Source organism: Monodelphis domestica, chromosome 1 (genome assembly GCF_027887165.1).
Source record: "Monodelphis domestica isolate mMonDom1 chromosome 1, mMonDom1.pri, whole genome shotgun sequence".
Taxonomy (NCBI): Eukaryota; Metazoa; Chordata; class Mammalia; order Didelphimorphia; family Didelphidae; genus Monodelphis; species Monodelphis domestica.
The window spans coordinates 456509199-456524984 of record NC_077227.1 but is presented as its reverse complement, the minus strand read 5'-3'; the positions used below and the strand labels follow the sequence as shown (position 1 = coordinate 456524984).

At 43.5% G+C, this 15786-nt stretch overlaps 2 protein-coding genes across 2 annotated transcripts; one reads left to right on the top strand and one right to left on the bottom strand.

Moving 5' to 3' along the window:
• The first annotated feature begins 26 nt into the window (after positions 1 to 26).
• Positions 27 to 1556, top strand: SPATA25 (spermatogenesis associated 25). The gene is made up of 2 exons (XM_001373963.4): positions 27 to 439; positions 888 to 1556. Exons 1-2 carry the CDS (start codon positions 385 to 387, stop codon positions 1529 to 1531), a joined length of 699 nt encoding a protein of 232 aa, XP_001374000.1. The 5' UTR covers positions 27 to 384; the 3' UTR covers positions 1532 to 1556.
• Positions 1557 to 1660: 104 nt separating this feature from the next.
• ZSWIM1 (zinc finger SWIM-type containing 1) lies at positions 1661 to 6846 on the bottom strand. The gene is made up of 2 exons (XM_001373943.5): positions 4238 to 6846; positions 1661 to 3882 (listed from the first exon to the last, which is right to left on the bottom strand). Exon 2 carries the CDS (start codon positions 3796 to 3798, stop codon positions 2422 to 2424), a length of 1377 nt encoding a protein of 458 aa, XP_001373980.3. The 5' UTR covers positions 3799 to 3882; positions 4238 to 6846; the 3' UTR covers positions 1661 to 2421.
• Positions 6847 to 15786: the final 8940 nt, after the last annotated feature.

Genomic DNA, 15786 nt, shown 5'->3' with positions numbered 1-15786 from the left:
ATCACTACATTCCTAGTAACAGGATCATAAAAGTTAGAGCTGGGAAAGAATGCTAGAGATCTACAACTCCTTTTCTTTTAAAAATAAGGACACTTGGGCTGTTAAAATGACTTGCCCAGTGTCATATAGTTAAGTATAGACAAGATTTGACTCCACAAATACTGCTCTTTCCACAACACAGTGCAGTCAATGTTCTACAGGCTCCTTTGCTCTGGTTTGGTCCAGAGAGGTACACTGGTTCTAGAATGGACAAGCCAGTGCTATGAGGTAGATTCTAGCTAACACAGGCTAGGGTTGTGAGGTAGGTTCTAGAAGAGTGAGTGGGGTAGGACATGAAGGAATTGTCCTACTGTTCCCTCACAAGCTGGGCCCCCTAGGGTAGCCATGTCCTACTTCATGACACAGAGAGCTCATTCGGGTCTCCTTACTCCTGGCCAAGGTGAGACAATAGTTTCTTAGGTTGGATTAGAAGAATAACTACCCCTGCCATGCTGTGACTTTAAAGTATGGTACTCCCAGGAAGTTATCTTTCTTGGGAAACTGTAGCCTTGGAGCTGCTATCCCAAAGATAAAGGCAAGGTGGTACCTGGAAATATACTGGAATTTAAAGTCAGATTACCTGGGTTCAAAACCCTGCTCTGACACTAATATATGTAACCTAAGGCAATTTATTTAATGTCTCTGGACTCCCTTATCTGTAAAATGTGGGAGCTGAGCGAGATAAGTTCTAAAAGCTCTTTTTAATTTTAGACCATATAACGTTTAAAATGTTCCAGGACCTGAACTACCCCTTTGCATGATCCTGGGTGGTTCTTAAAAACTATGCATAGCTTTCAGGACCTCAAAGGAGTTGTAAGTCACTTACTATCTCATTCCTGTCTCTGCAGGTGGGGCAGGCTCTCCAAGCTCCTCCCTCAGCCTCTATGGTACCATGGAGCCAGTGGTGATGGCCCCTGGAGGGCCAGGCCCGCTGAGCCAGAAAGCTGAGCGTCAGGCAGCTCCCCAGACCTGGGGTCATTCTCTACCTACACCTGAGCCTGGGATCTGCCCAGGGGGGGCTGGCTGGGAGCCGCTTCGGCGGAAAGAGTATCATGGCAGATACTGCAGAAAGTTTCCTCATGTGAGGCAGCTTGAGAACCTGGGCTGGGAAGATGGTTGCTCGAGGGGCAGGGTCCCTCAGTTGGCTGGAGGGCAGATGGGTGGTGTTGGGGGGCATGGGCCGCTGCTGCTCTGTGGGCTATCGCCAGGGGCCCTGCTGGTGCCCAAAGAGGCAGGGGGCAAGGAGCCTGGTTCTCAGCCTGACATCTGCATTCTCACATTGGCTATGATGATTGCTGGCATCCCCACTGTGCCTGTCCCAGGCCTGAGGGAGGAGGACATGATCCGAGCAGCCCAGGCCTTCATGATGGCCCATCCAGAGCCTGAGGGGGCTTCTGAGGGGAGGTGGGGTCAGGCCCAGTCTCACATGGTGCTTGGCCAGGCCCCACTGGTGGGGTCCAGAAGAAGTCAGGGTCCTGGTTCCTGCTTGTAGCCAGATGAAATTGCACTAGACTCACTGGGTGGCTTCTCTGTATGGTTATTGGGCAGATAGGTGGGGGACCCATTGCTGCAGGGGATGGGGCTGTGTTTGGGGAGTATACTTATACCTACACACCAGTGCTTCAGTACTGCCAAGTGCTGGGAAGTTTATTTACTTTAATAAGAAAATGGGTTTGGCCAGAGAACAGTACAATAACTTGAAATTACAAAAAAGTCATTGGGGAAGAAGGCAAGGGGTAGTACTCTTCCAATTTCTATGGTAGCAACAAACAAGCCAACTTACTGGGTATCTTTGCTATAAACTTTTATCCCATCCAAATTTCTCCCCAGTTGGCACAAAACAGAAGATAGGATAGTAGGAATGGCAATCAGTACTCTTTCTGGGGGAAGTGGTGGGATAAGGTTCTAAAAGAGCAATATTGGGCATTCTGGTTTAATTACATGGATCAAGCAGGGCAATGAGACATAGATCATAGGGGCAAGAAAAAATTCCATACCTAGGCTGACAGTTCATTTGGTCTCAATCCTTTTCCTCATCTGTTAGGTCATCAGACCTTAAAGAGAGTACAGAATGTTTGCAGAGCAAGTTGGAATGTGATGGGGCACATTACTCCTTCCCTGTTTCCCAGTGGGTAAAAACAAATCTAATTTCTATAGCAATTTATAGTTTAAAAAATACTTTCCTTACAACAATCCTGTGAGATAAGTAGGAGGACTGTTATTCCCATTTAATAGCTGAGAAAACTGAGGCTTAGGGGCTATGTCATTGATCTAGGCAATAATCATCACCACCACCAACACCACCACCCTTAGCTGGGTTAAGGAAGGACATCTAGGTGGTCACAGAACAAAGTAGACCTAACAGAGAGGAAGTAAGAGAGCCTAGACTTGCACTTGGAAATAAGGTCCAATCCAGCTATCTGCTAGTTCACGGAGGGTGTTATATCGTCGCTCAAACTCTTCCCGGCTACACTGAAGCAAAAGCCGCCTCACCTCCCCTGTGAGGAATGCCACCACAAGCTCTTTGTCGAGAGCCACGTTCCACCTGCTGCCCAGAATATTGGCCAGGCTGGCTACACTTCCTGGAGGTGTCCTGCAGCCAGGTTTCCATTGTTCAGGTAGCATTTCAGGCTGTAGCACTTGCTGACGAGAGCTAAGGACAGCCAGGATATGGCGGCAGGGCAGGCTAAAAGTTTGATTGAAGTGGCAGGTACAGCTGCCTGAGCCCTGTACTTCATGCATGTCCTCTAGGATCTGGATGTTCACTTTGTCTGTGCTTGAGCCAATCAGCTGTACAGACCTCTGGACCACAGCAAACTCTCCCAGGCAGAGCTGAGCAGCAGGTTCAGCACAGATGGTCTGCAAGGAATGTTGGATACAGGCTTCCACCTCTTGGAGCTTGGCCATTTCTGCAGAAGGCTCTGGTTGAATACAGTTGGCTGAGACACTCAAGTCTGAGTCAGAGGCCCCATCCTTCTCCATTCTCTGCTTCAAATACCCTAACAGGGAAAGGATACTCCTCTCCAAAGATAGTTCAATACCAAAGAATTGGCTTAAAACCCGGGTTGTGATCTCTAGGTCCTGAAAATAGGAGATACTTTCAGCTTTGCTCCTCCACCTATGTGCCAGCCAGATCCGGTCATCTAGAAGCCAGCCCAGATGAAGGTCTGGCTGCAGGTCTTGGGGGACAGAGTCACTAAGGAGAGTGTGCATTTTCTTCAGGTTACTGGCAGTGGCAGAACACATAGTGTTCTTTAGGGTGGTGAGTAGCAGCTTCTTCACTGAGTGGTCTAGGGCAAGTCGGTAGAACTTTCCCTGGAGAAACTTACAAACATGAAAGGCAGACAGAAGTATCTCGGCTGATGGAAATTCCATCGCTAGAACAGGCAGCAGGGAGAAATAAGGATCTACTAGGATGGTGCAAATTCTCTCCCACTCTGGGTTAAACTTTTTGAAGGTGTGGAACAGCTGAACCAGCCCCTCAGTGTTCTCTTTGACTGGGACAGAGAAATACACTATCCTGGTCAAGCTGCGCTCAGGCTGCACCCCAGGGCCATCCACCAGGAAAGTATAGAGTATTTTGCCTCGGGGATTATGGGTCCGGTGTATGAACAACACTTCAGGGAACCTCATGAAAACTCGTCGCATGATGGGGGACTGGTAGCTCAGGGAGTCCAACTGAGCGTTCCTGCCCACCTGAAAGACTAGCATGGGGGGATGGTCCCCAGCCTGAAGCTCCTTCAGGGCGTTTAGAGCCATGTGGAAACAGTGGGGGTCCAGAAGGCCTGAAATAAGACGGGCTGCTTGGACCTGAGGGCTCAGTCAGTATTTTCCCAAATGTGCCTGTGGAGGGGAGGTACAGAGGTTGAAGGAAGGTACTAGTGGGATGAGCTCTGCTGCAGGGGCCCAAAGAGTGGGGCTAGAGCCGCCCAGGGTTAGTTCCGTTCCCCCACCCCACCCCCATAGCAAACGGGCGCCCAGGAGGGGGCGTGACTGGTCACTGAGCAGGGGGGCGGCGCGGGGTGAGGGAATATGCCCTCCTCTAACCACTTCGCCCCTCCAGACTTCTGCCTCTCGGGCATCCAGGCCACTTTTCTTAAACTCCCAGGAAGGCCTCCCATTGAGGGCAGAAAGCACCATCTCTGACCCCAAAGGGTGAGGGTACGACAGCTCTAGTGAGCTCTCACGCTTTCCTTACCGGTTGTTGCGTTCGGCCGCCATCTTTCTGGGCTCTCCAGCAGGCCACCACCCTAGCATGGACGGATTGCCGCTCCCACCAATCAGCACGTAGAGTCCGCCCCAGAGGAACTGCTCGCCCGGCCGACGGAGCATAGGCCAGCGCGCAGCTGGGGTTGGCCTTGGAACCGGCGTCACCGGCAGCTCGATCTAACGGAGGACAAAACCCGCAGGGGGCGGGGAGAGGGGAAGGTTGAAGGGCGGGGCGTCGAAGGACTGGAGGACCGGAAGGAAGGGCGCGTTACCTTGGAAACGCGGACCGCAGATTCACATAGAGGCGTTGTAGAAAAATAAAAGTGCTCTGTCCCAGAGATTAAGGCTCCCCCTAAATCCGGGACCCTGAGGTGGGGGCTGGAGGAGAAGAGAGAGGTAATGGGGGCACCGCTGCAGCGCCAGCCCTGACTAGGGAAGGGGGTGCTGGATATTTAATAGGCAGCGACATTGTGGTGGGAAGTACCCTGGCACCGGGGTCAAGTTAGGGCCCCGTCTTCGGACAAGTACGTCATTTGTTCTCCTGGGGCCGCGGAGAGGCGAGGATCGAGCGGAACATCTGTAGAGACTTTTCCAGTTCCGACAGGCTACTGACTCATCTGGAACGGGTCAGGAAAGAAAGCAGCCCCAAGCCCGATATTATGTCATACTGTGTGCAGGGTCTTATGCTAGGCTGTGAGGATGCAAAAATAAATAAACCTCCATAATTAGACCATTGCTATGTAGTACAACAACTACACAATTAGGTATATTCAAAATAATGAACAAAGAAGAAATAATTTTAATTAATGGGAGCAGCTAGGTGGCCTCAGACTCTTCCTAGCTCCAAGTGACCCTGGACAAGTCACTTAACCGCCATTGCCCAACACAACCACTCTTCTGCCTTAGAACTAATACATAGTATTGATTCTGAGATGGAAGGTAAGGGTTAAAATTTTTTTATAAAATATAAATTATATAAGCGCAATATAAATAATACAATATACAATAAAATACAAAATACATTAAAATTTCCAAATGAGGCAGTTTTAAAGGCAGTTTTAAAAGGGAGAATAGAAAATATCTCTTTTAAGAGGTATCACCTGGGGCCAGTTAGGTGGCTCAGTGGATAGAGAGCCAGGCTTAGACAGGAGTTCTGGGTTCAAATATGATCCTAGACGCTTTCTAGTTGTGTGACTGGGCAAGACACAACCCAAATTGCAGATCCCTTACAGCTTTCCTGCCTTGAAAGAGATGATACTTAGTAACTATTCTAAAGCAAAAGGTAAGGATCTAAAAATTAAAATAAAAAAAGGAGCACCTTAACTCTACCTTAAAGATTTTACCAGATATAAAAGGAATAAGGCCAGGGCAGAATGGGGTGGCCTGGTGGTACAAAGGCCCCAGAGGCAGGGGAAGAGAATGTATCATCCTGGTGAATGGTTAGCAGATTTATGAGTATGGAAAGTGAGTGATGGGGAGAGACTAATATAAAATAAGACTGGAAAGGGAGGTTAGAGCCTGATTATGGAAAGCCTTAGAGGCAACTAAGTCTAGCAGATAGAATGCTGGATTTGACATTAGGAGGTTCAAAAACTGTCAGAGCCTTGTGACTATATGCCTCAGTTCTTTATAAGAGGAAGAAATCAGACTAGATGTCCTGCTCTAAATCTATGAACCTAAATTCCAATCCAAGGATTTTGTGTTTTATTCTCCAGGCAATTAGGAACCATTCATTTTTTAGTAAGGGTGACTAGGTTTTAGCTCTGTCTGGGGTGTATCAATTTGAAAATTTCTCAGGAAATTGAAGAGATTGCAGCCAACAAGCATTTATTATTCATTGATGACTGGCTGACTGAAGGCAGGGAAGTGAATTATAAAGCTATCATGGTAGTCCAGATGAGAGGTGATAAGGTCCTGAACAAGGACAGAGGCTATGAGAGAGGGGCAAGGATGGAAAAGAACAAAAATGAGAAAATTTGGAGGAGGGCATGGGTTTGGGATGGGAGGAAAGGGGGAAGAAACCTGAACTCCCTTTTTGGATATGTTAATTTTGGAGTGGTTATAGGATGGTCGATGGAGAGGTCCATTAGGCTATAAGATAAATTCAGGAGAGATTAAGGGTAGCTGTATAGATAGGAATTCCTTTGCATAAAGGTAGCTGAATCTATGAGAACTGATGAGATGATGAAGGGAGAAAATACAACTATAGATATCTATATATGTATATTTATACACACACATATGTATCTGGAGAGAAGAGAATGCCTCTGCCTTGATCCCCTCTTTGTGAGGGGGTCAAAGCAAATCAGGATTTGTTAAGTGCTTACTATGTGCTAGGCACAGTGTTTAGAGGTGTAGATCCAAAGAAAGGCAAGAACAAAAACACAGAAATCATACTCTGCTTTTAAGGACCTCACAATCTAATGGGGAAACCAAATGAAAACTGTGTACAAACAAGAAATAAAGATAAATTGGAGATAATTTTGGAGGGAAAGCACTAAGATTAGGGAAGGCTCCTTGCAGAAAGTGGGATTTTAATTGAGGTTGGAAGTCAAGGAAACCAGAATTAAGAAGAATTAAGAGATGAAGAAGAAAAGTACTCTAAGGATATGGGATATCAAGTGAAAATTGTCAGATGATGTGAGGAACAAGGCACTAGATCACAAGTATGTGTAAGGAAGCTATTGTTGTTCAGTTGTGTCCAATTCTTTGTGACCCCATTTTGAGTTTTCTTGGCAAAGGTATTGCAGTAGTTTGCCATTTCCTTCACCTACTCATTTTATAGATGAACTGAAGCAAACAGAGTTAAGTGACTTGTCCAGGGGCAAACTGTTAGTGTTTGAGGCCACTTTGAACTCATGAAGATGAGTGTTCCTGATTCCAAGTCCAGTGTTCCACCTAGCTCCCCCCAAATGTTTAATAGGCAGTGGGTAATTCTAGACTAGAGAGCAAAGAAAGGTTAGAACTAGACAAATAGATATAAGAATCATCTGAATACAGATGATAATTGACTCTGTGAGAGCTGATGAAATCAAGAGAAATAGCAGAGATTGAAGCGAAACAAATGGAGACCAGAGGATTAGAGAAAACCTGATGTTAGTGGGCATGATATAGAATAGGTGAACATATGGCAAAGTATTCTGAGAAAGAGCAATTAACTAAGGGGAGAACCAAGATATAGCAGTGTCATGAAAACAAAAGTATCTAAAAGGGCAAAAATGGAGTCAAAGACTGAAGAAACAAGAAGGACGAGGATTGAGAAAAGGGCATTAGATTTGGCAATGAAGAGATCATTAGTAACTTTGGAGTTTTATAAAAATTTGATTATATAGTTAAGAGGAGAGTTAGAGGAGTAGAGGCACCTAAGATGACCTTCTTAAGGAAAAAGGAGAGATATAGGACAATATCTCTGCTATAATTATAGTAGAATGGGGGGATCAGTTCAGGGTTTTTGAGGATGTGAGGGATATGGTTATGTTTGTAACAGCCAGATTACAGGGAGAAAATGAAAATGTATGACTGGGTTGTTTGAGGAGACAAAGGCCTCTGCTGGAAAAGAAGATGGAATGGGATCCCCATGTGCATATAGAGTGGTTGGCCTTGGCAGAGAGAAGACACATAGGACAGGGGTGAAGGAAGAGATAGTGGCAAAAAGTATCTGAATAATATGAAATGAAAAAAGAACGAGAGCTCTAAGCAAATGGCCACTTTTTCCCCCCAATAAAATATGAGGTAAGGTTCTCAACTGAGAGTATGGAGAGAGGGGAAGTCAGGCAAGGTTTGAAGAAAGTTGGAAAGTTTTAGAAAAACCATTGCAGCTAGTGGAATAGTGAATAGATTAGGGAGATATAAAAGGATTGCCTTGCTGCAGTGAGGGCCCAGTATAAATTACATAACAAATTTGTAATAAACTCAAAGTTTTAGTTTTTTTTAATTTTCTCCAGCTTCATTCAGCAGTTCATAAGTAGGAATGAAGATAGTGGATGGTAAGAATAATCAAAGGCTAGGTAGTACAAAATTGACAGTATAAGGGAGCAAGGGACTTAAAAGAAGAGGAAAGTTTGGTGTTGAACTTGTTCACCAAGGGGTCAAGATTGGGAAGGGAGATGAATATAGCCAGTGGAGGGTAATGGTCTGGCAAAGAACTGAGGGAGTGTTAGGATAGGGATTAGAGGTTGCAGTGAGGACAAAGAATGGAGTTTGGGGTTGCAAGGCAAAAGGAGAAAGGAAATGACAACGGATTATAATCAGATAAGGAAATTTTAGAGTTCATGAACAGGAAGATGGTGATGATAAGATCAAGTGTATAAAGGGATTAAAGGGGGGGAAACAAGAATTTATTAAGTACTATGTGCCAGGCACTGCAAATGCTTTATTAAATTAAATCACTTATTCCTTACAACACAGATGTAGATACTATTATTCTAATTTTACTATTGAGGAAACTGAGGCAGACAGAAGTTAAGGAACTTGCCTAGGATCACACAGCTAGTGTCTAATGCTGGATTTAAATTCAAGTCTTCTTGACTGTGGATCCATCACTCTAACCACTGGGCCACCTACCTATCTCACTTCTGTGTGAAGCTGAAGTGGGGTAGAAAAATAGGTGATGGGAAATGATTTTTTTAAAAGGTAATAACAATTTATATGTTAAAGTTTCCTATTAGAAAGGCAAGAGTAAGGGGTGGAGGCCACAGGGACTGAGCCAGGCACTGAACTAATTGAAGAAGATTGTCATGGTCAGTAGACAATAGCCATTAGAATATTAAGTGATAAACATGGTCCGAATGAACCTCCAAGAAAGAGAGGTTACTGAGTGATAGTAGAGGGAGATCCTGGAAGTGGCCATGGGGAGCAAACATCCAACTCCTACACCTTGGCAAGTGAGTTGGGAGTATGAGTGAAAATTTTGTAATCAGTGCTGGAAAAACTGGTTGGAGAAGCTGAGTCATAAGGAGGGAACAAAGTTTCAATAAAGAGCGAGGGAGGGATCAAGACAGGAAAAGATGAAAAGCTAGTTTGTGCCCTATGGAGCAGGATTTCCAGAGCACAGTGTAGGGAGAATAGCTTAGAGGGATCCCAGATGTTGGGAGACAATGAAAGGGTTGGACTGAGGGGATGGGGAAAAGCAGTCAGAGGACAGAGAAAGAAGCTTAAATACTGGCAGCTAACAGCTATGAATCACTGGGATAGGGAGAGTATAATGGGAGAAGGATAATCATTCATAAGGACTTTACCTTGGGATGGAATTGTCTGTGTCTCTAGTTTTATGTTGCAAGAAAGGACAGAGAGTGCCCATGTCAGGGAAGAACAACTACTGTAAAGGTTTAGGTGGCCAAAGAGGGTGCTTGAAGAGCAAAAGAACTGTAGTTGATTAGGGAAACTAGGAAGCTCTCCTCAGGTTAACACAGGCAAGGCAAGGGGGAAAATCAGTCCTGCAAAAAACAAACAAACAAAAAAACCTGAGGAACAATCAGAGAGAGCAACATCTAATATACAAAAGCTGCATGGAGAGTAAGCAAAATAAGGAATGAGATAAGGCCAGTGGAATTATTAAGAGATCACTGGTAATTGGACAGCCTTCGACAAGAAAGGGCAGGGGGACCACCTGATGGTGAAGAGAGATGCTTACTAGGAGTTCACCTTGCATACAGACCCTTTATCCCCAGACCTTTCCTTGATCTATGATTTCCTCTCTGTGCTACAGTGACACAGTGAATAGAGAGCTGAACTTGGAGTCAGGAAGACCTGAGTTCAAATCAGGCTTTGGATACTCATTAGCTGCATGATTCTGGGCAAGCAACTAAAACTGTTTGCTTCAATTTCTTCATCTATAAAATGGGAATAATAACATAATAATAAATACTTCTAAGAGTTGTGAAGATCAGATTGTTCGATACAGGGGTTGGCACAAAATAGGTGCTATATACATGCATATTCCTCCATTCTCTACCTACTACCCCTACCATTCCTCTCTATCCCACCTCAGCCACTGACTACCTATGTTATGTTGGAAAAGCCCTCTTTGAGTCTTGGTCTCCCCACCTGTAAGATGAGAATTCTTGATAATAATTCTAAGGGTTCCTTCATGCTCTAACACTCCCATTTCCTTTGAGCTCTTAACATTCTCTAGTTAAAATTCTTTCCTAGTTAATGTGTGCTAAGGTTCTTGCTGCATCTAATGTTCTGTGGTAATATTCCTTCTTGCTCTAATATCCCATTTCCTTTGTTAGAGCTCTGAACATCCTATTTTTAGAGGTTATTTCTAACATTCTATAATTAAGTTGTAACATTCTGTGTTCTAAGATCTGTTAAATTTATGGTTGGACTAAATAATATTTTAGTTGGTCGCCAGGGATTTAATTACTAAATCCCAAATGAATTACTAAAGTCAGAATGGATTTTATGGTAGTTTATTTTACAATAAAGAGGGAAGATATTAAGGAAGGGAGAAAGAGAAGAAAAAGAGAGAGATAGCTGCTCTGGCCTCCTCTTGAGTCAGGCAGGAGTTCAGAGGTCCCTGCCAAGGGAAAGGAGTCTCAAGATGATGGGCCTCTCCAGAGGCTGGTGCCTCTAGAAAGGTCAAAGGAAAGGGAGTCAGCCTTGCACTGACCAGAAAGCCAAGGAAAGGGGGTCACCAGGAAACAGGTCCAGTCAGCACTCTTCTGAATGAAGAAAATTCTCTACTCCAGCAGAACTGCCAGTAGAACTCCAGCAGAACTCTCTCTCACAGGAGGTTCCACTCCAAGTGATAGTTCCAAGTCGAACTCCTAGAAGAACTGAGTTCAGGCCCTTGTCTCTTTCTTTTAAAGACCTTTTTTCTTTCTACCAATCACAGCTGATGCTCTGCTCTAGGATTGCCCAGAAAGAAGTCAGTCAATTCTGATTTGTCACCCACTCTTTCACACTTGGGTCACAGACCTCCCACTCAGTGTGTGAGATGGATGTACCTACCTTTTTTTGGTTAAATCCAAAATGGGTAGATCGCCATACTTAACTTTTAAGTACCATGTTTACATTTATGGGGATTAAATCTAAAAATAGACAAATCTCTATACTCAACTTTAAGTACCTGCTTACACTTTGGGGATTCAGTCCAAAAATAGACAGGAGATTACAATTTAATCTTTACAATCAAGAAAGAGCTAAATACCTTCATTGTTACAATCTGGAGAGAGCCAAATCCAATCTTCACAGATCCTTGTCATTTCTAATGTTCTATGTTGTAATGTTCCCACATTAGTTCCCAGCATTCTTTGTTCTTTAACATTCTTTGGGCTAAGAACCCCCTAATATTTTAACATGTCCTGTTCCAAAGTCCTTTTCCACTCTACTATTTTGTTCTCTCTATTCTAGGATCCCTTCCAGATCCAACATTGTGTTTTCTGTTCCAAGATTTCCTTCCAGCTTTAATATTCAATGAAATTCATCATCTATAATATTGGTGCTGCATCATCCTTCCTATAATGCAAACACCCTTTGCCTTTTCTCACCAGTCCCTCCCCTGGTCCTACCTTTCCATAAGTGACCCTCACACTTCCCATCTTAACATGAACAGAATGCTAGATTATCAGGATGGTGCTTAGAGGGTCCATTAGCAGAGGGAAAGTCAGCTGGGTTAGAAGTCATTTTTCCTGAGGGAAGTACAAATTGACCTGATGGTGGACCTTTACTGGTTCACCTCCATCTCCATGATCTTCCTAAGTAAGTAAATACCTGATGGACAGTCTCTAAATTCACTTGGACTCCATGATCTTTGTCACTTTCACCCACTGCCTAGTGACTGTTCTCAGCAAGACTCTCAGATGTTGCCAAGCTGTGGATTTCCCTTCTGTGCAGATGAATATAGTTTTCCTTGAGTATCCTGTCCAAAGTCTTCATCGTCAGGATCACTTTCCATAGCTTTTGTTTCAAGTATGTTGGGGTAGCTTTCTACAACAGAGGTTATTAGTTAACCACTGCCTTCAATGTCTTGCTTTACTATCTGCTACTCAAGCTCACCATTCCTCCTATACCCTGCTTGCTTATGATATTATCATTGACTATTGGCTTGACATGGACCAAGAGGGAGAAAACACCACACCTGTTGCAGTTCAACATACTGTTCTAGGTGTTGGTCAATTTCTGCATCTCTCTTAAGTGCCATTTACACCAAGAATATGCTGCTGTCACTTGAGAGCAGCACCTGGTGCCTGATGTTATGTGATAAGTCAACATCTGTGTTCTCTTTTTGCCCTCTGCTGCCACTGCTGCTTGGGAATCTGCAGAACAAGCTGGAGAACAAACTTCTGAAGCATGATGCCCTCACTGACCTTTGCCATTGGCTATATGATGGACCTAGATCTCTAAATCACAACATGTTGGGGCTGACCAAACAGCCTGTGCCCAGATAAACCTGGTTATTCTCTACTTTGAGGTGAAAAGCTTGCTTTTATGGGTGTTCAATATAATGGTGCTGGGTGGTTCCATTGTCTAATGTAGGTTGAGAATCAAGACATGAAGACCCAGAGGAGCTGAGCCCCAAAGAAAGTGAGAAAGATAAGATGAAAATATGAACCATCTGGTCTGAACCTTGGATGAGTATGAGGAGGTCAGAGGGCAGGAATGGGTATTATGGTGGAAGTATGTTGTCTCTGGGGGTGGAATCCTCAGATTGGGAATAGGAGTGTCACTTGGTGTGTGTGTGTGTGGGGTGATAATCACATTAAATGAACCTTAAAGAATAGCTTAATGAAATCAATCATTGCTTTAATCATAGTGGCCATTTATTGTTTATAAAGGACTTAGCTCACAACTGTCCCAAGGAAGTTTGTACAAGTATTATCCCCGTTTTTAAGATGAGAAAAGAAACAATTGTTTTTTTAGCCAGTATCAGAAGTAGGATTAAAAATCAGATCTTCCCACAATTATTCATTGTTCTTACTAAACATACTGCCTGAAAAAGTAGCATCCATTCTTTTGTAAACATTAGATAGACTACCAGGAAGAGGAAGAGGAGAATGGGGCATCTCTCTTGCTTTCCCCTCATATACTCTTAAATGCCCCCAGTAGACCCTGGAAACCACCAAAATCAAGAGTAGAAACTGAGAGTGGACTATGAGCCTCCATCCTTTCCTATATTCCCATCTACCAAATCATTTCGAAAGCAGGGTGCTAAACTTGCTGTCCCTACATCTCAGAAGGAAAATGTGGCTTTGGCCTCTGAAGTAGAAAAAATGGGATACATCCACTTCAGAATTTGAGAAGCTGAGAATCTTGGCTGGGCAAGGTTGGGGAAGGTAGTGCAGGGTTCTTTAGAAGGAGGATTGAATTGAGCTCAGTTTCAGAGTGATAGCAACCCTGATCTCAGTCTCTGTTCTTGACTTAAGGAAAAGCAAATTTTTACATGCTCACTCCTCAGCCTTTGGTTGTTTTGGTCTGGAGGACATCAATCCTGTCAAGGAATGGCCTTGGGCTCAGGATCCAGGATGAATGAATGTTCTCCAGCTGCCCAAGTCTACTCTCATCCATAGCTTCTGATGACTCTCAGGTGATGGAGTTGACTGGAACTTTCTATTATTGCAACCTATGGGAAGTCTATACCTTGGAGAAATTTCCAACCTTGGTCTGCTGCTCACCTATCTTCCTGCCTGTTATTTGTCAGAGGGGGCTTTCCACAAGGATGAGATCTCCAAGTTCTATGTGAGAATGATGTGACATCTTGCACTACCTTTCTTTACTCTCCCACTGCCCCCATTCCCAAATTAAGATATTCAAATGATGCCTTGAATATTTTGAAAAGATAGTAAATTGGAGGAGTGAAGGATCTCTCACCTAAACTGGTCAAAAGTGAGAATACATGTGCATCCATAGTTTTACTCAATAGGGAAACAGGAAAGAGAAGGGAGAATTAGAAGGGTTATTTCTAAGCAAAACAAGCTCTTAAGATGTATAAAAATACTTATAGCTCTTTTTGAAGTGGCAAATGGGAATTTGTGTGTGGGGTGTCCATAAATTGGGGACATGGCTGAATAAGTTAGGGTAACAAATATCTCAGAATACTATTGTGCTATAAGGAATGATGAAGGGGATGGTTTCTGGGGAAACTATATGAACTGATGTAGAATGAAGTAATTAGAACCAGGAAAATTCATTCAATGGCAATATCGTAAAGACAAATGTTAAAGAATCACACCATCACCAACTAAAATCCCAGAGAAATAATGCATTTGCTACCAATCTCCAGATAATGGGTTCAGAATGGGAGATACATGCTTCTGGACACAGCTAATGCACTTTAGTGAACATGGGAACTGCAAGGATTTTTTTCCAGCTAAGTTAGTACCTATGCGAGAAAGAGAATAGTAGAAGAGAATGATGGAGGCGACATGGGTTTTGGGTGAGACCCAGTGCTTTCAGGGAATGACAGGAGCACCTGCTGCAGGAGATGGCCAAAGATGACATCCAGGATTCTGAAAGCCCCAAGTGAAAAGTACTGAATCAAAGGAAGTATGTTAATAATTGCAAAATTTCCAGAGGGAGGAATAAGGAGGGCAGAGTAAAGATAAATAGTGATGGCAATATGGAGAGATAGAACATGCAGACTTTGAGGTATAGGTCTAATTAGAGAGGGAGCTGAGAATTTGGGCTGGAATCAGCTAGGTTAGAGATGATAGGCACCCATCTTTGGGGTCCTTTATAATAAAGTAGGAAGCTGGTTCTAGCCCTAGCTGACTCCCAGAATGCCAAGATCTCTTTTATCCTGAGGAATAATGTGATAATCAGGACCATTAGGGTTAAGTCGAACTCACAGTCAAAAGCTATTTTAGAACCTCTTCCAAAGATGGCTGAGGATTAGGCACTTCAAAGAGACTATTATATAAAGTACATCCTATCTTATACACCACTGCCTCCTAAGCAATTAAGACCTTTAAAAATGCCTGAATCTGTCATCTCTGTGTGCCTTGTGATAGGAATTAATAGATATGAGTCACTTTCCCTCTCTAGACCTCAGTCATGTGAATAATTCACATTTCTATAGCACTTGAAGGTTTTCAAGAAAAACCTTCCCAATAAATCTGTGAGATTTGCCAAAGAGCTGTGATTTCTTGTTATGAGAATTTACTCCCCAGTATCAGTATCTTTCATTTTTAAGCCCTAACCTTGTCTCAGGATTGATACTAAGTAATGGTTCCAAGGCAGAAAAGCATTAAGGGCTAAGCAGTGGTGGTTAAGTGACTTGACTGAGGACACACAGCTAAGAAGTTTGACCTCCATTCCTCTCAGCTCCAGGCTTGGTGTTTTATCCACTCTGCTAACTCCCTGCCCCATCAATATCTTTACTTGAAGTTTGAGTTCTCAAGAGAAGTGAGGTGAATTGTCCATATTAAAAGAATTATTGCTAGAAGTCAAATCTGGATCTTCTTGGGTCCAAGTCCAGCATTATTCAACTCCACTGTCTCCTTAAGTAGTATTATTTCATTTTAATAGCTAAAGAACTTGAGGCTCCAAGAGATTAAATAATTTTCCCAAAGCCATTCAATTATTGTCAGAGTTAAG